The 25,395-nt window shown below is 44.0% G+C and overlaps 3 protein-coding genes across 5 annotated transcripts in view; 2 read left to right on the top strand and 1 right to left on the bottom strand.

Annotated features, from left to right (window-relative positions):
• LOC121858709 (protein bicaudal C homolog 1-like) overlaps positions 1-1,789 on the bottom strand; it is a 42,491-nt gene extending 40,702 nt beyond the window's left edge. The window contains 1 exon segment of the mRNA XM_042355307.1: positions 1,516-1,789. Coding sequence (XP_042211241.1) covers positions 1,516-1,684 — 169 coding nt within the window. The 5' untranslated portion in view covers positions 1,685-1,789.
• A 4,943-nt stretch (positions 1,790-6,732) lies between these two features.
• Positions 6,733-24,245, top strand: LOC121858708 (SET domain-containing protein SmydA-8-like). Of its 3 annotated transcripts, none has more exons than XM_042355304.1 (5): positions 6,733-6,867; positions 15,220-15,388; positions 18,774-18,931; positions 21,361-21,516; positions 22,342-24,245. In XM_042355304.1, the coding sequence occupies exons 2-5, from the start codon at positions 15,221-15,223 to the stop codon at positions 23,480-23,482; spliced, it is 1,623 nt and encodes a 540-aa protein (XP_042211238.1). In that variant the 5' UTR covers positions 6,733-6,867; position 15,220; the 3' UTR covers positions 23,483-24,245. The 3 variants fall into 3 exon arrangements, with proteins under 3 accessions (XP_042211238.1, XP_042211239.1, XP_042211240.1); XM_042355305.1 differs by lacking the exon at positions 6,733-6,867 and adding an exon at positions 7,063-7,367; XM_042355306.1 differs by lacking the exon at positions 6,733-6,867 and adding an exon at positions 7,791-7,901.
• LOC121858574 (paternally-expressed gene 3 protein-like) lies at positions 6,975-12,586 on the top strand. The gene is made up of 3 exons (XM_042355063.1): positions 6,975-7,069; positions 8,740-12,026; positions 12,160-12,586. Exons 2-3 carry the CDS (start codon positions 8,869-8,871, stop codon positions 12,584-12,586), a joined length of 3,585 nt encoding a protein of 1,194 aa, XP_042210997.1. The 5' UTR covers positions 6,975-7,069; positions 8,740-8,868.
• Positions 24,246-25,395: the final 1,150 nt, after the last annotated feature.

Genomic DNA, 25,395 nt, shown 5'->3' on the forward strand with positions numbered 1-25,395 from the left:
CACCATCACAACCATCATCATCACCACCACCACCATCACAACCACCACTACAACCATCATCCTAATCACCATCATAACACCCACCACCACCATCATCATCACAACCACAGCCATCACAGCCATAGCCATCACATTCATCACAACCACAACCATCATCACAACCACCACACCTCGCTGCGGTATGTCAACCTCAAGAGACTCGCGTGTGGGAAATGTTTGTTTACATTGCTACGTTATCGTCACGTCACTGAACAGTTTCGTGTATTGAGGCGGAAGGTGAACCACACAACACTGACTGATTCCTGTCCCTTTCAATCCACTATCTGATCTCTCACTGTGTTTATATTATTGTTTTATTTTTATTTTTAATCCACAGGAGGTACAACAACTACGAAAATGCAACAAGTGAATCAAATTAATGTCGCGGTGCAATTTCCTGTCCAGGCTAGCTTGGCAGTACACAGTTCACCATGGCGACGGTGTTTGGGTTTTTGCCTCGTTCATAAGTAAACTATACAAGCAATACCTTCAAGTCGTGGATACAAAGGTGGGGGGCGGGGGATAGTGTTGTTAACCTGTCAGGTATTATTTCAGAACCATCAACCAGTAAGCTTGTCGTATCATAGCGGTTTATTACTTAACGAATCTATGTACACTACTGTACCCTTAATCTCCCTCAAACCCCTAATAAAGATTAAATACAAACTTTCAGAGAACTTCCTTGCATAATGCCATGATAAGATAGACAGGTGGGGAGGTGTACCGTGAAGTAGCAGCGGGTCATGGCGCCTGGTTGTTCAATGGTCTTTGTAAATCACTTCTGGTAACCATGACAAACTGCAGGGCGTTACTCACTACATACCCCGCCCACATGTACACACAAACAGAACCCACATGTACATAGGCACTAATCCATACACCCCCAAATACAACTTATCGTATAACTAAAAGTGAATGCCTAGGATATATGATTCAGCTGTTGCATCACCGTGGTGTTGAACCAAGGCACTGTGCTACTGGTCGCATCTTTACCGCTAATCTCTATCCAAGTATCTTTGCTATTATCGTAATTTCCACTTTCTCATTAATGTTTTTTTTAACCCCAACATCGTTTATTAACACACCACAACATATGCATCACCTTTTTACTTCTCTTCAATTAGTCATAAGCTAAATATACTCGTCACGTTTGCTATCTGAAACATATAGCTAGTTGCAACATTCTGTCATGGGAATATTTAAGTACGGCATTATACGGTAGAGGGACGACTGACAGCAGTGAGGACAATAGAGCTTCTATTTAGCACTTACACGGTAATGAAACGATAAATGAAAACTTTCAAGGTTAAGAACTTTACCCTAAATCACCCATTCCTCAGTTTCAAACAACTAAACAACCTCTAACCCGCCGCTTCTAAGAACGGTCATGCATTAACCTATCAATCTGTACATTAAATTTCGTACAACATACAGTTTTTGAGGTTTTACAATGATCAATGAGAATGTGTCACATACCCAAAATCATGGCCTCAAGTTTCCTTCTATCAACACGGAATCTTTCTTCTACCAATCCGTCTCCAAGCACTGTAAATGTTAATTTCTCTGCACTGTTGCATCTTGATAGCGTCTCTTCTGAGTAGGCCTCGGACACGTCGTCTTGTTCGAGGTGATCGTGTGGCCCCATGTTCACACTATGTCACGAAAATTACGTCCAGTCCACAAAATTAAACCCTAGGTAGTGTCAAGAAAGTCAGCCCGAGTGTTCCAAAACAAAACATTGTCTGTGACTGGCGGCACAACTACCAACCAATCAGCAACTCGGTTTTGGTGACGTACTACCACGAATTTTTCGCTCACTATCAAATCTCTTATCGACTTTACGAGCTAAAAACTCCAAATAGCATTTTGAATTACATATCATACTGTCAAACATATTTTAAGTTAGATATAAAACAAAACACTAATCTATGTTTATTAAAATTGACTTATAAAAATCTCCAATAACTACCCCAATGTAGCCGAAACAATATAAAGAATGAACAGTAACATGTGCAAATTGTTATTTTGCCCAGCACACGCGTTAGCCCCGCCCCCAAAGCCTTGGCGGGACGTACAAAACAATGAATCTGTTATCGACCACAGCCACGGGCAACCGAGTATCAAGACGGACATGCTTAACAGACTGAGTGCCACACATACACACACACATACACACACACGAGCCGGACCTTGCTCACTCTGAACTCCTCCTCCCACCCACACAATCGCGAACTTTACAAATATTATTACTATAAAGGTTGGACGCCGGGAATCGCCTTGTACACTGGTCGGGGGCTATTGGGTAGTTGTGGGCGTATAATATATATATATATATATATATATATATATATATATATATATATATATATATATATATATATATATATACGGTATGTATATATACCTGTATATGTAATATTCATGTTTGTTTGTGTGTGTGTGTGTGTGAGGGACTTTAATATACATAAGCCTGTGTGTGTATAGTGACAGTGTGTGTGTGTGTAAAAGCCACAGCTCAGAACATCAGTGGTAAAGGCAGTGACCTGTTCTTATTCTCTTGAGACTCGCTTGTTACGCATCTTCTGAGAACTCCCCCCCTCCCTCCCTCACCACCATCACCACTACGCCACCATTACCACAACGCACCACCTCACCTGCTACACTACCCAACGTTGCACTGAATAATATCTCACTAGTAGAAACAGCAGTAGTACTTTTATTATCACTGAGAGTAAGATCAGAAGTTCAATCAGTTGTGAGTGCAGGAGCAGGTGGACAGAGGGGTTGAGCTGGGCATGAGTCACGCCTTCACCGAACGTAAACAAACAAACAAACACAGATAGATGGGTCGACGCGATTCACGATAGATAACAGAGAGATGTTTGTGTATTTGGTATGAGTCAACGTTGATCATACATGGGAGAGAGATATAATGTATAAAGTATTCGTGTATACATACAGTGGATCGTATTTTGTTATACATTTCACACACAGGGTATTGAATGCAATATATTAACCTAACCAAACCAATTATACAGTTACTTCATGGTTAAATATTATTATGGCTAAGATCTAGGATAACATTAAATGAATCACCTGAAGATCAGCCATCCCAGCTTATTTCACCTAATGATTAAACAAGCTAACCTAACAAAACCTACCCTAACCTTATCTAACTTCACCTAACTGTAATGCCATTTCCCTTGCAAATGATCTTACCTGACCTCCTAATCGGGGTGGGGGGGGGGGTGTTACTGCGCCCCCTTGGACCCCCTCCCTAGGCCTCACAAACTAGAACAGTATTGACGCAAATGAGATAAAACAGCAGAATTGTACCAGGCTACAGTCAAGTCAGATTCGAGACAGGTTCCTTGTCAGTCTTACCACAGGAGGCGAACATGCTGAACCAATAATAGAATAGATTGAAGAAACCTCAAACAAATGGAAATCTTATTCTGCCTTACTGTATTTTACACACATACAACGACACAGTGATATTCCATCGAATATTTTGCGTATATAGGGACCGCACAACAATAACAAAGTTTACCCTAAAAATTCTCTGTTGAAGCGAAATATTCCTCATAGAAAACTTAATATTATTTATGGGTTTCTATCCTATTTTTTTTGTGGGCTTGCATTACAATTTGGAGAAAATGTAAACTGCAAAAGCACATTCGTCTGAAGGAATGCTAAAAGTAAATGAAAAGAGAGAAGGGCAGAGAAAAACAGATTAACATAAGAAAAGGAGGAGGAAGAAAAGGAATCAGGGGGAAATAAATATAAAGGAAGACAAAGCCATGTTTTTTTCTCACTCCAATTGCTTTAAAATTTCCTTTCAAGAAATCCATAACATTGTCTTTATTTATTTCCACCCATAATATAAAATCGTCTCTCACTCCATCCCTCCCCTTCTCTCACTCCACCCCTCCCCTTCTCTCACTCCATCCCTCCCCTTCTCTCACTCCATCCCTCCCCTATCTCTCCTCCATCCCTCCCCCCTTCTCTCCTCCATCCTCCTTCTCTCCTCCATCCTCCCCCCTTCTCTCCTCCCACCCTCCTTCTCTCCTCCTCCCTCCCCTTCTCTCCTCCATCCCTCCCCTTCTCTCCACTCCACCCCTCGCCTTCTCTCCTCCATCCCTCCCCTTCTCTCCTCCATCCCCTCCCCTTCTCTCCTCCATCCCTCCCCTTCTCTCCTCCATCCCTCCTTCTCTCCTCCATCCCTCCCTTCTCTCACTCCATCCCTCCCTTCTCTCCTCCTGTCCTCCCTATCTCTCACTCCACCCCTCTCCTTCTCTTCCTCCACCCCTCCCCTTCTCTCCTCCACCCCTCCCTTCTCTCGCTCCATCCTCCCCTTCTCTCCCTCCATCCTCCCCGCATCTCTCCTCCACCTCCCCTTCTATCCTCCATCCCCTCCCCTTCTCTCCTCCATCCTCCTTCCCCTCTCACTCCATCCCCTCCCCTTCTCTCCTCCACCCCTCCCCTTCTCTCCTCCATCCCTCCACCTTCTCTCCTCCCACCCCTCCCCTTCTCTCCTCCATCCCTCTACCTCCATCCTCTCCTCCCCATCCCTCCCCTTCTCTCCCTCCCATCCTCCCCTTCTCTCCCCTCCTCACCCCTCCATCACCCTCCTCTCACCTCCTCCCCCTCCCCCCCCCTCCCTCACCTCCCCTCCCCACCCCTCCCCACCTCCCATCACCCTCTCCACCCCTCCCTTCTCTCCCACCCCTTCCCCCTCCATCCTCCACCCCTCCCCTCTCCCCCTCCTCTCCCCTTCCCCTCCCCACCCCTCTCCCACCCCCTCTCCATCTCTCCTCCATCCCCTCCCCTTCTCTCCATCCCCTCCCCCCTCCCCTCTCCTCCATCCTCCCTTCTCTCCCCCCTCCCTTCTCTCCTCTCCCACCCTCCTCCCACCCCTCCTCCATCCCATCCTCCCTCCCTCCTCCCTCCCCCTCCCTCCCTCCACCCCTCCCCCCTCCCTCCCCCTCCTCCCCCCTTCTCTCCTCCCACCTCCTCCCCTCCCATCCACCTCCTCCCCCTCTACTCCCATCACCTCCTCCACCCCTCTCCTTCTCTCCCCATCCCCTCCCCTTCTCTCCTCCCACCCCTCCCTTCCTCTCACTCCCATCCCTCCCCTTCTCTCCTCCCACCCCCTCCCCTTCTCTCCCTCCATCCCCTCCCCTTCTCTCCTCCTACCCTCCCCTTCCTCCTCCACCTCCCCTTCTCTCCTCCATCCCTCCTTCTCTCCTCCATCCCTCCCCTTCTCTCCTCCATCCCCTCCTTCTCTCCATACCCCTCCTTCTCTCACTGTCCCCTCCCTTCTCTCCCACTCCACCTCCCCCTTCTCTCACTCCACCTCCTTCTCTCCTCCACCCCTCTCCCTTCTCTCCTCCATCCCTCCCTTCTCTCCTCCACCTCCCTTTCTCTCCTCCATCCCCTCCTTCTCTCCCACTCCACCCCTCCCCTTCTCTCACTCCATCCCCTCCCCTTCTCCCTCTCCACCCCTCCCCCTTCTCTCCCTCCATCCCTCCCTTCCCTCTCCTCACCCCTCCCCTTCTCTCCCTCCCATCCCCTCCCCCTCCCTCCTCCATCCCCTCCCTTCTCTCCTCCACACCCTCCCTTCTCTCCCTCCCATCCTCCCCTTCTCTCCTCCATCCCTCCCCTTCTCTCCTCCATCCTCCCCTTCTCTCCTCCCTTCCTCCCCTTCTCTCCTCCATCCCCTCCCCTTCTCTCCTCCCATCCCCTCCCCTTCTCTCCTCCATCCTCCCTTCTCTCCCTCCATCCCTCTCCTTCTCTCCTCCACCCCTCCCCTTCTCTCCTCCATCCCCTCCCCTTCTCTCCTCCCATCCCCTCCCCTTCTCTCACTCCATCCTCCCTTCTCTCCTCCATCCCTCTCCTTCTCTCCTCCACCCCTCCCTTCTCTCCTCCATCCCTCCTTCTCCTCCATCCCTCCCCTTCTCTCCCTCCATCCCTCCCCTTCTCTCCAGGTTAGGATTTAGGTTACGTTAAGTTAAGTGACGTGGTGTGGTGGTGACGTGATATGGCAGTGACGTGGTGTGGTGGTGACATCGGTAATAGTGACGTGGTGTGGCAGTGATGTGGTGCCAGTGGTGACTTGGTGTGGTGGTGACGTGGTGTGGTGGTGACGTGGTGAAGTGGTGAGTGGTGTGTGTGACGTGGTGTGGCGTTGACGTGGTGTGGTGGTGACGTGGTGTGGCGGTGACGTGGTGTGGTTGTGACGTGGTGTGGTTGGCAGCAGTGTGGCGGTGACGTGGTATTGGTTGTGACGTTGTGTGGTTGTGACGTAGTGTGGCGGTGACGTGGTGTGGTGGTGACGTGATATGGCGGTGATGTGGTGTGGCGGTGACGTGGTGTGGCGGGTGACGTGTTGTGGCGGTGAGGTGGTGTGGCGGTGACGTGGTGTGGCGGTGACGTGGTGTGGCGGTGAGGTGGGGGACGCAGGAGGGAGGTACTAGAAGCTTGTGGTGACGTGTTGTGGCGGTGAGGTGGTGTGGCGGTGACGTGGTGTGGCGGTGACGTGGTGTGGCGGTGAGGTGGGGGACGCAGGAGGGAGGTACTAGAAGCTTGTGGAAGTGACGTTCATGTGGTGTGGTGGTGACGCAAGAGGGAGGACGCACTAGAAGGTTGTGGTAGCTCCTGACGGTGGTGGTAGTGGTGGGTGCCGGTGGGGTGTTAGACAGTGTAGTATCGCGTGAGGCAGAAGTCAGAAGAGCGACGCAGTGCCAAGAACCAGGGTGCGGCGAACACGACTTTCTACGTTCTCTCTCGCGCACACACACACACACACACAGCGACGCCCTCGACAAGGTGCGAATCATCGAAGTGGTTATTTTTAGGTTCCAGCTGTAGAGTGTGTAGGCAGAGGGACTGAGCCGAGGCCACGAGGAGGGAAGGGAAGGGGGCACATCGCCAACACCAGCTTTCACCACCAGGAGAACGAACAGCACTGCCCTGGTCGCCCGAAGTGGACGACGGTGTTGCTGCTGTGGTTACTGGTGCTGCAGTGATGGTGATAGTGGTGATGTTGGCACAGTGGCCGTGTGGACAATGACCGTGAATGGCAGTGGTGCGGTGAAAGAGCAGGAAATTACTAATGCAGTGATGTGAAGTGATTGTAGAGCAGTGAAAGAATGTAATGTGGAGGAGTGTGAGAGACGTCTCCATCGTAAATTATCCCTGGTCGTCACTGACTGACCACCCTCGTCACGGCCTCACCTCCGAGTCTTATTACATTGAGAATCCGAATAACACGCAAGTGCAAACCATATAAGAAGTATCTTAAGGAACAAACTTATAATTAATATAGAGTAGGTTGTTTAGGAAAATATGTGCAGGGACAATTAGGCAGTGAAACACACACACACACACACACACACACACACACACACACACACACACACACACACACACACACACACACACACACACACACACACACACACATATATATATATATATATACGGACACACACCTGGTGACAGCATAAGCTCCCTCCGTTTTTCCCAATGGGTCTAAAATTGGACAGTGTTGTATGGAAAGAGGTCAGGGAACAGCCATATACTGGAGTGTCTTGGTTAAAGGCTTAGCACTGTAAGACATGTGGTCATCAGTGTACTCATATATGGTAGAGGAAGTTTGTGAGGTTGTGGTGGTGGAGGTGAGGACGGGGGTGATGCTGGTGCCCGTGTTGGAGGCGGTGGTGGGCTAGGCTGTCACCAGGTCGTGCCAAATGGCAGGCGCTAGTGTGGCGGCGTGCTGATGTAGTGATACACTCATACACTTGTATTCCACTAATTATATATCGAGTTTAGTACCTGGTGCTGTACAGTGCAGTGGAACAGTAAGTTCAAATTAACAGATAAGCATAATGTTATGTACAGCATTACATATGTTTGATAACAGTATATATGTTCTATCTACGGTCATACATCCACAACCAAATCCCTCGATTAAAAGGAAATTTTCATCACGACAGTATATATAAAAGGAGAACATATTGAGAGGTGAGGGTGGATGGTGCGATAAGGTAGGCGTGAGGCAGCAGGTGGGGCGCGTGGGACAGCCTAGTCGTGGGGACACCTCACTAGGCCCCAGCCGGCCACAAGCTCACTCCAGCCACATGGGTCGTGTTATTTATAAACAGACACATATTCAGTTTATTTACTTCCCTGTGTTGTGTAACTTAAGTGTCTAAACTCATTTTCGTGCGTTGTAAATGTTCTGAAAGGAATGCTAATGAGAAAAAATTTCCTTACATGCTTTGAAAAGTGTTCATATGAAGCACGAAATGTTGAATGAACGATTGAGAGACGTCTTTCGACCTCTCGATAATAATTAACGAATAAATATCGTGTAAGATGTTAAAGTGACGAGCAAAAGTAGATGTCGGACCAAAGCAGAAAATTTTGGCAACAGTTTGTGGTCGGTGGAGAGTTATGCGGCACTACAAGAAATTATTTGCCGAGGTGTCTTGCTAGTGAACACCACCGCACACCCGCCTCACTACCTTGACAGTAATTCCTGGCTTGTGGTTATTGTCTGGCGAAAAGTTTTAATAACAGTGTAAATTTGTGTCTAATTTAAATGAATGTATATTGTGCTGGTCAGAATCACTTGTTTAGCCCAGTACTGCACAAGTTATGATTGAGTAATTCACGTGTTTGATTGTTCATCAACAGGTTATTAGAAACACATAAAAACTGACTGCTTGATCCGAGTAATTCTACAAAACAGTCGTGCGCTGCAAAGATTGATAAAAGTGACCAATTCGACGAATCATAGAAAACGTGGTGGTGGTGGTGTAGAAAATGAAGGAGGATGAAGTGCAGGTTGTGGCGGGCCCCGACCACCAACACTTCCGGGAGGTCCTGCAGGCCTTCGTGCAGGACTTCTCCCTCCGCCAGGCGGCCGGGGAGAACAAGATCCGCGAGATAGAGAGGAAACTCAACGACACCACCGGGGAGCTCCACCTTCAAAGGAGCCTCCTTGAGGACTACGAGACGAAAATCAACGACGATAACACCTTAATCCTGAGACTGCAGCACGAGCTAGAGGCCCTGCAGGGGAGAGTGAAGACCTTGGACAAGAAGAACAGCCAGACGGTGTCTCTCAGCAGCAGACTGGAAGTTCGCCTGGAGAACTTGAAGGATTGCTTGGCGCAGACCTGCAGCGACACCCAACAGAGCGTCAGCAAACTTCTGGGTAACTTTGCCAAGATTCACTTGTCTGAGGATTACGTCAGACGCGGGGATCTGAAGCCAAGTAAAGGCGCTCAGGAGGATGGGAGAGACGTGTGTGTAAGTGAGAAGAATGTCCCCGTTCTTGCCCAGAATGGTTACTCAAGTGAAGGAGGTTCTCTCGATGACACAGAGGCTGATGTAATGGTGGGCAATAAGTCGAGCTCTGAGTTAAACGAAACTAGAGAACTCGTAGTAAAGTCCATAGATTCGCGCCAGTTTTCAGCAGACTCGCCGTCACACGCGTTCCAACAATGTTCCGTGGCGCACGAAAGGAATATCTCTACGAACGACGATTCGACGAAGAACGAAGGTGCGTCGATCGATTTTACTTCAGCGAACGACATATCCCCATCGACAGGTGACATTCATTCCTCCAGCGATGCCAAATCTTCCATAATCGACACGAGCAGTTGTCAACACGACGCTGTTACCGAAAACTCTAACAACATTGCTATTAACAGTGGCAACACGTCCAGCATTGACAGTCATGCTAAAGGCAATTCCTCCCAAGATGGCAGTGATTTAACAGACAACACCCCTCCCAACATTACGCCTGACACCTGCCAATCTCTTGCTAAACCCTGTTCCTCAGATAAAATTCCCTCTGGAGACACCGCACTTACCCCAACAACGCCCACATGTGAAACACCCAAACCCGAAAATTCCTCTCCCAGTGGCACCATTGTCCAGTCAGGCGACAGCGCGAATATTCCAGCCGCATCTGTGAGTGAAACAACTAAAACCGAAAATTCCTCTGCCACTGGCACCGACGCTCCCAAGGGCAATAGGGAACAAGGCTCCTCCAGAGGGACTAGGGGAAAGAGGGCCTACCGGGGCAGCAGAGGCCAAGGCCCTAATAGAAGCAACAGGAACTACCGCACCACAAGTTTCAGCGAAGATCAGGGAGGCTCACACAGAAAGCCTCGTACTTACAGCTACGGCGAAGAACATTCCAACAGAACACGACGTACTACTAGCACGAGTGAAGAACAAGGTGGCTATAACACCACGAGGCGTCGCACCACCAGCTTTAACGAAGAACACGTAAATACTACCAGGAAGGGGCACACGACGACCTACAGCGGAGAACAGGGGAGACGCAACAGAAAGCCTCGTGCTAGTGTTAATGGAGATCAAAGAAAATCAGAAACCACGAAAGAACAATCAAACTCCCAGAGCATTGATGAACCAGTCGCCACCGAGAACACAGAACAAATAAAGAATAAGGGCAACGAGGAACAAATAAAGAATAAGGGCAACGAGAAACAAACATACGCCCAAGTTACGACAAAATATATCAAAAGACACACAAACAAACAGGACAAGGGAGAACAAAACACGCAGAAAGAACAAGAAGAAGCAAGTCCACAGGGCAAAGCTAACGAACCCCCTACGAAAACAAGAGACGATCGGGCGTGTCATAACAAAGAGAAACAAAGAGACTCGCAGGATATCAGAGAACATGTGGCCAAAAGTGACATCGGTGATCATCTGACTCCTTCCCAGGTTGGTGAAGAGCATGTGACACCCCCGACGCCTGAAGATCAATTAACACCTCATAATAGTGTAAACAAGACGCCAACACGATGGAATGGAGAACTACAATCAGGTCAGAACAGTGAAAGTGAGGCACTCAAACAGCAGAGTGAAGAAGAACAGTCTACGTGTCAGAATAACGAAGAACAGCTATCATCCCAAAGAGAACAAGTTGATTCCTCTGTCAGTATAAGTCAGGCGTCCTATGGGAACAGTGACGAACAAACACCTACCCAGGAGAGTCAAAAACAAACACTAACCCAGGAGAGTCAAGAACAAACACTAACCCAGGAGAGTCAAGAACAAACACTAACCCAGGAGAGTCAGGAACAAACACTAACCCAGGAGAGTCAGGCACAAACAATAACCCAGGAGAGTCAAGAACAAACACTAACCCAGGAGAGTCAAGAACAAACACTAACCCAGGAGAGTCAAGAACAAACACTAACCCAGAAGAGTCAGGAACAAACACTAACCCAGGAGAGTCAAGAACAAACATCAACCCAGGAGAGTCAGGCACAAACACAAACCCAGGAGAGTCAAGAACAAACACTAACCCAGGAGAGTCAGGAACAAACACTAACCCAGGAGAGTCAAGAACAAACATCAACCCAGGAGAGTCAGGCACAAACACAAACCCAGGAGAGTCAAGAACAAACACTAACCCAGGAGAGTCAGGAACAAACACTAACCCAGGAGAGTCAAGAACAAACATCAACCCAGGAGAGTCAAGAACAAACACTAACCCAGGAGAGTCAAGAACAAACACCAACCCAGGAGAGTCAAGAACAAACACCAAACCAGAAGAGCCAAGAACAAACACCAACCCAAGAGAGTCAAGAACAAACACCAACCCAAGAGAGTCAAGAACAAACACCAACCCAGGAGAGTCAAGAACAAACACCAACCCAGAAGAGCCAAGAACAAACACCAACCCAGAAGAGCCAAGAACAAACACCAACCCAAGAGAGTCAGCCAAGAACAAACACCAACCCAGAAGAGCCAAGAACAAACACCAACCCAGAAGAGCCAAGAACAAACACCAACCCAGAAGAGTCAAGAACAAACACCAACCCAGAAGAGCCAAGAACAAACACCAACCCAGGAGAGTCAAGAACAAACACCAACCCAGAAGAGCCAAGAACAAACACCAACCCAGAAGAGCCAAGAACAAACACCAACCCAGGAGAGTCAAGAACAAACACCAACCAAGAAGAGCCAAAAACAAACAAAATCAGAAGAGAATGAAGAACATCTGTCAGCAAAAGTCTCTAACAAAAAAACAACCATAGGCAACGATGTACAAACTGACCGAATCATTAGCGAAAAAGCGAGTTCTCAGGATGATGGAGAACAAACAACCTCGAAGAACGTTGGAGAACAGGAACAACAACAGTCGGTTAGAACGCGAGATCGGCGAGTGACATTCCAACGATCGGAGGCCAAGGCTAAGGATGTAAACAAAAGCCAACGCCTCCCCGACAACGCGGTAAACACTCCGCAGCGAACAGCACGTGGCGACTCGCAGGATGCTGGCGACATAGCGACGACACCAAACAAAACGAAGAACACAGGAGCAAGGCAAAAGAAAGCTAAGAATAAACAGAAGCAAGCTAAGAAAGAGGAGACTGATGTGACGGAAGACAGATCCAAGGTGTCGTCGGAGAAGGAGGAGTCGCCAGCTGCAGCAGATCTTCCTGGACTCCGACGTCGAAGCTTCAGGTCATCATATGTTCATGAGAGCGTTTGACAGCTTTTAGTATTAATATATTGATGGTTTGTGCTTTGCATATTGGATGCATTTCTTTTTATTTATCACACTCTTTTAGGAATCAATACTATCCCCTAAACTGGTTTTGAACCTTAAAGCGGTGGTTCCGTCACCCAAAACAGTGGTTCTGTCCCCTAAAGAAGTGGTTCTGAACCCTTTGCGGTCGGTGTGCCCCCTTGGTCTCAGTGTGAGGTATGACATCTTTAATAAACTATGTGTATCATAAAAAAAAATGATACATGTGGTATATTCTGTATACACCCTAGAAATGTGTCTCATCTACCCCCACGTTCAGAACCCTTACCCTAAAGCTTAGAGGTACATGTGAACGCGACTCAGTAGAAATTAATTTCAAATGAAGGTCACTATGCGAGCCAGAAATACCTGTGAGGATGTCGATAATCAACACTTCCCTGTTTATTTGGGGAGTCGTGGCTTAGGCTACCTGAATTAGCTTTCCTCGGTCGATTACTTTATTAACTATGTTTAGTTCTGTAATGAGATGAATACTTTAAGTGTTTACAGTGAACTTAACTTATAAAACATCGATTAGTGTTTACGTATGTTATTCACTAAAGAGGTTCAACAACTGATCTATATTTGCTTTTGTCAAGATTGTGGAGAATTTCCCAAGGATTATTATTACTATAGTTAAACACCTAGAGCGTTGATGATCCAATTAAATAGATACAGTAAAATTTTTCATATCCATTCACGTATATTAACAAATGGTGTTTTCTTAATTAAGTTCCATATTTGTTTACTTAGCGTCGTTATTGTGTTGTTTTCGTTATAATTAGGAAAATGTCAAAGTGGCTACTGAACCGGGTTTGGCTCTCAGTTTCTACTAGAGAACCTGATATAACATAGCCTACAGTATGTGCAAAATAAACACCCCTTTAGCGCCTGATTAGCTTTACATTAGGCTAAGTTATGTCTGGAGCCGGACCCGAGCCAGGAGCAAATGTCTACAGTATCCTTATTTTTTTATGAACCTGTTGTCTTTATTATTATTATTATTATTATTATTATTATTAGTAGTAGTAGTAGTAGTAGTAGTAGTAGTAGTAGTAGTAGTTATAGTAAAAGTAGTTGTAGTAAAAGTAGTAGTAGTAGTTTAATGGCTAATAGTACTAGCATTTGTTTTTGTTGTTTGGTTTTTCATGTTTTTGTTAAGAATGTTAATATTACGATTTTTTGTGTAGTTATTGTTCTTTTGCTAATATATTTTTGTAAGCTATTTACTTACATTTGTCTGTGTTGAGTTTTTTTTTCTTAGACAAAATACTCTTACATAAGTGCCAGATCTGTATTTACTCTTTAATTGGATCAAAACCTTTGCAACTGGGATACCACTGAGAGAAGATGATCTAGTAGACTTCTATATGGAATTCAATACCTTACAATAAGTGCAGTAACTTTCTTCTTAGGATCTATACCTTTACAATGCATGTGTTATTTCAGGTTGTCTATATATAGTAATCAATAGTATTTTTTCTGTATGGATAAGGATTCAAATAGCAAGTAAAGGTAATAGAAGAAATATGAATAATCTGCTAACTATTATAGAAACGAAAAGAATGAAGAAATTCGTAGTAAGTCACTTAGAGAAGAGTTTAGTTATGTGATGGGGCCGTGAAACAGGAATACCTTGTTTTGAAAAGTAGCTCCAAAATAGTTTAAATGGTAGAATTAGACCCTGAATGAGATTGACAGGTCATGAAATGTGTTGCTTGAGTCATTTATGGTGTCCGGGTGTCACTGGGCTACTCTGTGGCTACGACGAACTGTGTCAAGCGAAATGATGAGCTGACAATCACCGTTAATACAGGCTGAACATGCATTGATAATACTTGAGAATATGGTTATTATTGACGACTGACCCGCCACCGATTTTCCAAATGAAAGTTTCCAAAAAAATGATTATCATATCAGAACTCAATGATGAAAATATAGTAAGGTTATAAACATCAAAACAAACAACACGTCAGCGGGTTAGTCATCAATATTAGACGATAATACACTTAATACTTCCCAGAGTAATGGAAATAAATTTTGTGTGGGGTATTATGGCTATTTTACAATCTTCATGTCTGGAAGACTGAACTGTGACGATATTTCCTAAATTGTTAATTTGTAAATTATTCTTATTTTCTAGTTTTTTCTTTTGTATATCTATATTTAAGCCTAAGGAAGGAATAATAATGCTTTTACATTTCATTTAGGTAATTTAGTCGTGGAATGACTTATAAATGGTCGGGGTTTTTTAGCTGACGGTACCAGAGAGATGCAAAACACTAGAGAATTGGTAAAAGCAGCCCGAGACGTTTATAGTGAAGGACTGAAGTCACCAACCCTCAGATAAGAGGACGGTATTCTGATTGATTGACGTATGAGCCAACGAGCTGCAAGGGGGGGTCGTACCGTCAACTAAAAAAATCAGACTAAATTTGTTTAGCTATCTTTGCAAGTTTAGGTATTAAAGGAGAAATTACTGTATGTAAATTTATTGAAACATTCTAATAAATAAAATAAAAAAATCTAGAATATTAACCATAATATTGTGCCATATTCTAAACTGTCCGTGTATGTATGTGCGTGTGTCTGTGTAGGATGGAGGGAGGGGAGGAGCAGCAGGAGCCCGAGGTCGGGATGTGCGCCAACTGCGGCTTCCTGGCCAAGCTACGCTGTGCTAACTGTCGCCAGGCCTTCTACTGCAAGAGAGAGTGTCAGCGGGAACACTGGAAAAATGGCCACAAGGACCAGTGCCAACCCTTTCAGGTAAGAACAACACGGTGAAATAGTCTGAAGCCAACTATCGAACCCCAGATCCCGATCCCAACAACCCGAACCCCAACACCCCGAACCCCAACACCCCCCGAACCCCAACACCCTGAATCCCAATACCCCGAACCCAATACCCCGAATCCCAACACCCCGAACCCAATCCCAATCCCAACTCCGAACCCCAACACCCCGAACCCAATACCCCGAATCCCAACACCCCGAATCCCAACACTCCGAACCCCAACACCCCGAACTCCAACACCCCCGAATCCCAACACCCCGAACCCCAACACCCTGAATCCCAACATCCCGAACCTATAAACCTCAATTTCTTTAACGTATAGAAATGAAAAAGTAAAATTTCTAACAAATGAAAATTTATTCTTCTGGTACTTTATAAAATTCAAATTAATTAGGGCTTTTATTTTGATTAGGCTATTGGCTGATATTATCACTGTTGAGTACGATATCTCAACCCTTTGACTCAAGGGGTTAAGTCATCATACTCAAGGGGCTAAGTCATCGTTACTCAGTTTATATTTATGTTGATGTGTCAGGATGTTGGAGTTGTTATTGTTATAATGTTATATCACTGCGCTTATAATGTTATATCACTGCGCTTTAACATCTAAGATCTTTAATTAAGCGCGTAAGGAACACTCAGGGGACGGAATGGCGGTCAAAAAGAACCAATCAACACACGCCATAACCCTCATAAACGTGGATTTAAACCGAAATAGGGAGTGGAGGAACCTAACCTAACCTAACCTAACCTCATGTGCCATAATAGCTCGTGACGCCACCTACTGATGCTACCCGAGATTAGAGAGAGAGACCGCGGGGCTGCCTCATAAACCGTCGACGGATAAAGCTCACACAATATATCTACACCACCATCATCTTATATTTATCCTTTATACCAACACCACCAATTTTATTGCAGTTAATGTCAAATGATTTAGTTTATATTTAATTTAACACGAATCTATTTTGTTTTAACATTGCAAGGAACCATTTTAACGTCGACATAAATTAAAAGTAACCTTGGTGTTAAACGAATGGTTGTTTTGATAGTACGGTGTTGATGTAATGATGTTTGCGGGACGAAAATGCCTCGTGTCTTATGTTCTTAGAATGAACATGTCCGGTTGACTAAAACAAAAACAAAACGAATAAATCGAAAATTACCTTGAAATTACCTTACTAAATCGGTTCACTTAACACCAGCAAGGAGACAAAATTTACATCTACGTAAAAAAAAAATGTACCTTGTAGTTAGGAATGTATTTCGTTAAGGTATTTTCATTGTTATTTTACTCATATTTCTATTATTTTTGCCCTTTAGACTGAGTGAACTAATATAGTATACATTATCAGGCCTTCAGTTGAGGAATATTACTCTTCCTCAGGCCTTCAGTTGAGGAATATTACCATCTTCCTCAGGCCTTCAGTTGAGGAATATTACCATCTTCCTCAGGCCTTCAGTTGAGGAATATTACCATCTTCCTCAGGCCTTCAGTTGAGGAATATTACCATCTTCCTCAGGACTTCAGTTGAGGAATATTACCATCTTCCTCAGGCCTTCAGTTGAGGAATATTACCATCTTCCTCAGGCCTTCAGTTGAGGAATATTACCATCTTCCCCAGGCCTTCAGTTGAGGAATATTACCATCTTCCTCAGGCCTTCAGTTGAGGAATATTACCATCTTCCTCAGTAACATCCATTAAAACACATCTATCATTACCATATATAAGCCACATATGTCAGAACCCTTCATAAAAATCACAATTACCCACAATACACGAAGGCTTGCCAACCCTCTCGATATATCAAGGTACAAGTCAAACAAAACCTGACTACACGAACACATGTAAAATATATCGGCCATAATCCACTCTCGCTGCTGTTACTTACGTGCACCGATCAGCATTAAATATAAGTTAAAATGTGGATAATCTAAATACGAGAAGAGTAACGCAGGGAACAGAATTAGTTAACTTGGAAACACAGGAACGTAAAAAATGATTCAATGAGAAGAAGTCGACTGATTACATACAATGGGTTCCGTAACTTGGGTCGTTTATGGAGATAAAATAGTTAATATTATTCCCACCAGATGACAAGGGGGCGCTTAGACACCAAATTGGGTAGCAGTGCGTTTTTTTCCTATATATTGTTGGGGGGGGGGAGGCAGGAATCGAAAAGCTTTGATATTATGTCATTTACAATTAAAAAATCACAAGAAACTATAACAAAAACTCAAAAATAGTGAACAGCAGATATACCCTTACCTTAAATTACTTTCTAAGATAATTATCCACGAGTTTTATTGAGTAGCCGTAACAGACGACTCATGGCAGGGGCGGAACACTATACATCATGCGGGTTAAATAAATTGTAAAGCAAATAAATCAACGTGTGTGTGTGTGTGTGTGTGTTCGTGTGTTCATTATGTATTTCCACAGTTTTGAAGAAAAGCTAAAATTTGGTAGGGAGGTGCGGGTTGCCCAGGTGATAATCATACACTATATCTCTTGTTTTTCCACCTGGACGAAGCCGCAGGTAAATACAATTAGTATGGACGAGCTGGTGAATTCTTTCTTAAGAGTGACCTATACTGTAATACCGGGGAGCTCTCCTGCCCTACAGAGACAATTTGGCACCAGCACAACCCTCACGCCCTCACTCCATCTGTACCATCTATTTAGCTCACTATACCCGGTGTAAAAAGACTAAATACACCACCAGTTCGCCACAGCTAAATCCAAACATGACTTATGGCTTGGCTACACCATTATGAACCACTTAAGCTTCAACGGCGTATACATAACATTCGTGTATTTAGCCTCGTCCAATCTTACACAGACGCCAATGTAAACACGAGTTGGAGTATAAATTGTGACTGGTGAATGAGAAGCCAAATGTATAAAGGAACTGTCACTGTCCTACACTTGTTTGATGTTATTTATCAACATTAACGAAAAGCTTTATGTAGTAATATTAAAAACAAAGCGAATAAAGGTGTGTTTTTAGAGAACATTTATTTTAAGTAACAGTAATGGCGCCATATTCCCCGAGGTATGCAAAGAAATAATCGGTTACACCACAATTCATGCTAGATGGTAAAGCATATGTCGGGGTGATAATGTATCTAAAAATTTGTACATATTTCTCATCATGGCGACTTGTGGTGGTCTTGGATGAACATCACGTGCAAGAACAATTACAAGTTAATGTCAAAATAAGTATACAGGTAATTATGCACGCAATAAGTGTAAAAAATGGCATATTTCTCCGTTTTATCTGTGACTCAAGAAAGTGGTGTGTATATATCTGGAGGATTAAACAAAGTAAAGTACCTTATTCTCCTTCCCCCAGGTGTTGGAGTCGGCAGAGCTGGGACGGTACATGGTAGCGTCACGTGACCTGAAGGCGGGCGACGTCATCCTGAAGGAAGATCCCATCGTGGTGGGCCCCAAACAGATCACTGAACCCATCTGTCTGGGCTGCTACGCAAGAGTGGACGGCTCCTACAGGTAAATGGGACACATATTTTGGTTATTATTGGAAAACTATACAAAGATAAGGGTATGAAATCAGTGTTTTTTATTGTATATATCTACTAAAAATAGCCTTTGTATACTATTTACTATGTAGAGAAAAGCATATGACCTATTTTAAAACAAGAATATAATTTAGTTTTCTCCTGGAAATAATGAACTTGTCACATGATAAAAATTATAAAGATAATTTCAAATGTTTTTAGTGTTGGACTCCGCCACTCATTAACACACCAACAGAAGGAAATGTTAAAAGGTAGTGCGTGTAACGTGTCAAGTTACTGCTGGCTCACATTCCAGCAGTGAGCTAACGCGTAGCCACGGAAACAAAATCTGCTGCCGTTTATTTTTAGACTTAACGCCACGAGTCACAACACAGCAGCATCGTATGTTGAAGGAAAATGACCATTTAGTTGATATTTATTTTATTTTATTATCTACTCTACATGAATTTCTGTAGTTATCTTGTTATCTTTCATTTGTTTATCGAAGCTAAGTATACAAGAGCAGCCAGTGTTCGTTCGTTGGTAGTGTTTCCTGGCTCACTCGACCGGGGAGGCAGTAGCTGGCGCACACCGCACATAGTACTATACAGTAGGTGGGTCTGGGCGCCGTAAAAATAACTGATCTGCGTTACCATCACGTCACTGAGGGGAGTTCTTTATACAAACACACACACACACACACACAAACGTTTCCCCAACTTAAACAAAGTCTAGATTTAGAATTATCGCTTGGTCACTGGCTGTTTACCAATCCTCTAGGAAAGGGTAAAAATTCCAATACTCACTCACAAAACTCGGGGCCGAACCTTTAAACTTAACCTAACCAACATTAAATTAACGAACCCCGTGATTTTAGTATAGAAATTCGGTTCTGGTTCTGGGTCCGTATTTCAACCTCCCCGCCCCCCCTCTCTCGCCTACACGCCTCGTTTTGTAGAGTGTGGGGCGAGATGTTTCTCCCCGCCAGCCCCCACTGTGGTCTAAATATGTACAAACATTACAGTAAAGGAGGGAAGAGGTCTCTCACACCCCTTTCGTTGCCTATATGTTTGTGTGTGAGGGAGAATAACAGAAGAGGAGGAACTATGACACCCGTAAACAAACATAGCACTGAACTGACTCGAAGCCGCTACTCTCGTTAAGGAAGATTTATTTGAGTTTAAACTTATCAAATCTCGTTTCAGAGTTATTTTTATACTTCTCATCACGTCAAAATACATCAAACCTGAGAATTATGTCCAAAAACAACTAATATTTTCTATGTTCAACTAAAATCGAGATTAAACGTTTCCCTACGAAAATAAATGAACCATGAAAAGTGAAATTGATAAAATATTCTGAAAATAAAGACCACGTCCTCCACAGCCCAGACTTCCAAAACTCCCTGGGTCCTGACACCTTACCCACCCCGCCCGTCCCCTGCATGTATGACCTACAAATAGATGCCAAATATTGAGGGAATATTGGCCGTAGCTGAACCTTAGCCTAGTGCCTCCCATACTGAGGCAGTTCACGTCATAATGATGGACCAACGGCAACAACAACCACGGCTATGACATTTTGTTTTTTATACAGGATGCAAATCTGGCAGACGACCAATATAAATTAAATACTGTATCACGTGTCATGTGTTGAATCTCCATAGGAATACAACATTGACGTTATTATCATAGTACTACACAAGCTAATCGTAACTAGAATGGTTAAATTATCAAACTATTTAACCCAACCAACCTTACCCAGCCCAGCCAACCTTACCTGACCCAGCCAACTTTACCTAACCCAGCCAACCTAACCTAACCCAGCCAACCTAACCTAACCCAGCCAACCTTACCTAGCCCAGCCAACCTTACCTAATCTAACCAAACCAACCTATCGACTCTTAACACACTTACAAACTACTTCAAGAACGTCATCTATAAAGAGTATACATACATACTGTATATAGTCAGTTCACTTCAGTTCAGTATATATACAATTCAAGTATACAGACATAAGTAAACAATAAGTTGATTTAACCAAGAATAGCCCAAGAAAGCCATTAGCAACTTATCTACATTGAGATCCTTATATGTACAGCAATATATATATATATATATATATATATATATATATATATATATATATATATATATATATATATATATATATATAGACACACGGAAAATGGAATAAAGACGAAAAGCTAAGGTGCTCCGTTGTTTCCATTTTCCCGTGTGATTTATCAAGATTTATCTTATCCACGTTTTCATTGTGGATTTACATGAAATATATATATATATATATATATATATATATATATATATATATATATATATATATATATATATATATTAAACACAAATACATAAAACCTTGTACTGAGTTGAAGTTTTAATTTTTGGACATTCGTTCTATTAGGTGTCAGAAGTGCAACTGGCCGATGTGTGGACCTGCGTGCGAGTCTTCTCCTGACCACCTGCCGGAGTGTGTGGTGGGGCAGGAGATAGGCTCACCCATCGATATAGCCAACTTCGACGAGCCTAATCACTTCTACGAGGTCATCTTTCCTCTAAGGTAACCACACTGCATCACCTTGTAGAGTAATCGAGGTCGATTTTCTGTTTGGGTCACTTGTCAGTTTGGTGTCTGATTGTTGGAAGGTAAACTTATAGTTGTATCTTTATTCTAAATCAGAGATGAACTGATCCCAAGTTATCGAGTTGTGTCACTTGTAATATAAGCTCTGGGTTTTATCGAGCTGTTGGTACGTGCCTGAGTTTGTACGATGATAATGGTGTAATATTTCAGTTAAACCGAGATCAGGACTTGGCTATGTTAAACTTCATTTCCTCTTCAGGTTGTTTTAGATCTTTAGAAAGTCTTCACTCAACGTTTAAAGACACCTAAAACTTAATTAATATCTTGTAAAAGCTTTAGTGTTATAAGACAAGAACTAAGACCATAACATCCTCGACGGCGCTGTAACCTCTTGTCAAAAGTTTCAAATCTTTACTAACACCACGAGGTGTGTCTAACTGACCCACCTGAAGACACTATAGTATTGAGGGCCTTGAACTGCTCCAGGATTATGTCTATTGCTGATATCAAAAGTGACGGCCTTGAGGTTAGTGAAGACTGTGAAAATGAAGGGTAGTGGAGGAAGTGTTCAAGGGTAGTGATGGGAAGTCTGTCCTGGGTGGGAACCACAGAGATGAATAAAAAAAATGGTTAGAGATATAGTTCGAGGGTTTCCCTTAGCAGCAGGTGAGGGAGATGGTTTAAACTTTGTGTGGCTGAGGTTCGGGTTTCAGAATAATGGTACTTTCTGCCCAGGCATCAGGTAGGGAACTATTAATGAAAAACAGATTTGATGGTTAACAGTCATTGTCCCTCCGGCAGATGTCTGGCTCTGAAGAAGAAGTCGCCCAAGAAGTATGAACAACTGTTGTCACTGGAGAGCCACTACGAGGACCGCAAAGGCACGCACGTCCACCAGGAGAACCAGAAGAGCATCGTCAACTTCCTCCGTAACTATTTCTTCATCCAGGAGTTCCCCATCGAGGACATTGACAGCTCAGAGAAGTCTATCCACACCATCACCGGCATCACCGACGTCAACTCCCTCGAGCTTCGACTGAAGCATTCAGAGGTGTTGGGGCTGTACCCAACCTTTGCCATGCTAGAGCACTCATGCACACCCAATAGCAAGCACACCTTCAACAAGGAGCGCCAAGTGATAGTAAAAGCGGCAGTGGATATCAAACGTGGGGAACATATCAGTACAATGTACACACACGTTCTGTGGGGCACAGCGGCGCGTCGTGACCACCTCAAGCACAGCAAGTACTTCATGTGCACCTGTTTCCGCTGTTCCGACCCAACGGAGCTCGGCACACACTTCTCGGCCCTCCGCTGTAAACAGTGTCCGAATGGCTTCATGCTGTCCGCCGCGCCCCTCGACGAGTTAGCTGCCTGGATCTGTACCTCCTGCAACGCCACCGTAACCAGTGACGAAGTGAAAGAAATTAATTTAAAAATAGGGGAGGAGGTTGAGGCAGCACTAGCGATGCCGTCTGTCGACTCACTGGAAAAACTAGTTCAGCGACACGGCAAGAATTTGGTACATCCGAATCACTTCCATCTGTTCGCTGCTCGTCACACATTACTTCAAATGTACGGCCGCGACCCTTCCAGTGCTGGCGAGGAGTCCATGAAGAAGAAGGAGAAAATGTGTCAGGACTTCCTCAAGGTGTGCACGGCGTTGGATCCGGGCATGTCCCGCCTGGCGCCCTACGCCGGCATCGCCCTCTACGAGTATCACCTCGCCGTTCTCGCTCGAGCTCGACAAGAGCCAGACGCGAAGCACGTAGACTCTGCAGCGCTCAAAAAGGACGTCGAAACAGCTAAGGCGCTCCTGCAGCAGTGTATTCGTGTGTTGCAAGACGAACCTGAGGACCAGCCCGAAGGTCAGCTCTGTCAAGTAGCTCAACAAAATCTGGCAGAACTACGGCAGTGGGAGGCGACGCTATCATCTCCCTAAGTGTTGCCCTTGTTTATGTATGGCTGTATGAGGCTTGTTGCCTTCCCTTTTGGATCACTTTCCCATGTTCTCCATACTCTTCTTATTGACCGTTCAGATTATTTGCTAGTCAGCCACAAGAGTTAGGAGTCATTCATGATCACTGAGAAATCTGGCAAATGTAGTCATCATCAGTAACAATCGATGAAATGTTTGCACTCTAGTGAGAGATACCAAATACAGTATAAAGATACATTGTGGCTACTGAGGAATACATTTCATTAAATCAAAGAGTTTTTACCCAAGTTTTCAGGCAGGTTAAGGCTGAATTGCCAAATGCATATGCTGGAAATTCCAATAGTGGCTTCCATTGAACACTGTATTAGCACACGGGATTGTGTAGTCTGATAAGATTTGAATTTATTTTAGGAGTAAAAAGTCTTAGGCTGCCATGTGGTGAGGAAGGCTACCAGGTCAGGGTAATGGTGAGCTGGCCCACTCCACCCGTCCTAGCCTGACCACAACGCGGCAAAGATGTGGTGTGTGTGTGTCCTATATTAGATGTAAACTATGTTCGATTTCTGCTTTGTGTATCCAGGAAAACACAATCTATGTGATAAGTGTTACATGCTAATGATTTTAATGTGTTAGACGTAAGTGTGGATGTTACTTTTTATCTAGTGTTAAGTAATTAGATTCGAAGGTAAGTGCAATAATATTTGCTAGACCGGAAATGTGTTAAGCTGTTCAAATTTGTTAATAACAGTAAATATCTCTTACAATATTGAGGTGTTTTATTTCACACGTTAGTAAGTTTATAAAAGTGTTATGGGGAGTGAAAGAGTGAAACACAAAGTCATATAAAGTCGGGGTACTGTACTTGATGCCAAACGGTTTGTGTTTATAAGAATGGAACAACAAATATACGAAGTTAAAGCTGAAAAGTTTTAGGTAATAAGGAAACGCGACAGCTGCAGTAAGGGAGTCCTATCAGAGTGCTTGGGGTACTGAATCACCAAGCTGTACCTACATGTGTGTGTGTCCTTGCTGGGGAATGTGTGTTAGTATGCTTATGGTATATGTAGTTAGTGTGGTTGGCAAGGATACGCCTGTATAGTTCATTTTACTTCCCTCGATAGCCACACGCAAGTAGGTTCGGCCACTGTGTGTACTGTAGTCATGATCTTATTCAGTTCCCTACATACTCTCTACATCATTCCTTGTATTGGTAAACCCTCGTAAATAATATAAACATAAAAATCTTCAAGAATTTTATCGGCTTTTGCAGTATATCACTGTCTTGTAGTATAGACTCTGACGTCACTATGTATTTTAATACTAAGAACATACATAAATCAGCAAGACCTTTCACTGTAAACCTATAATACAAGAACATACTTCTTCTTTTTTGAGGAAGTTACGACAGATTGTGTGAAAATTAAATGGAACTTTTCCTACAGGTGGGAAATACGACTTTTTTGTAGAATTTACCAAAAAGTTTTGTAAATTCAGCATCACCCACGACCAACTGACAGAAAACTATCTTTTTTCACCGTAGACTTTTATCAGAACTTTTATTTAGAATTTGAATCATTTGAAATTTGGTTTGAAAATTGTTCTTAGACGTCAAAAATATCATAAGGAATATATTTATTTTCAAAGGTTGTTGTCAAAGGAAGAAACTGTCAGGCTTAATGATTTATTCTTAAGTAATTGTACTCATTTTCATTTCCATAATAAGTCAAATAATATAATAAATTGTTAATACATTTATTTTCTTATCTATAATAAACCGAATTATCCACTGTGTGTGTGTGTGTGTGTGTGTGTGTGTGTGTGTGTGTCCAGCGTCACGTGGTAAGGGGAGGCAGAACTGAACTAAACTGTGGCGGGCGGATGGCGAAGTTATTTATACACCTACCACGTGGCAACTT

Source organism: Homarus americanus, unplaced genomic scaffold, assembly GCF_018991925.1.
Source record: "Homarus americanus isolate GMGI-L3 unplaced genomic scaffold, GMGI_Hamer_2.0 scaffold74, whole genome shotgun sequence".
Classification (NCBI taxonomy): Eukaryota; Metazoa; Arthropoda; class Malacostraca; order Decapoda; family Nephropidae; genus Homarus; species Homarus americanus.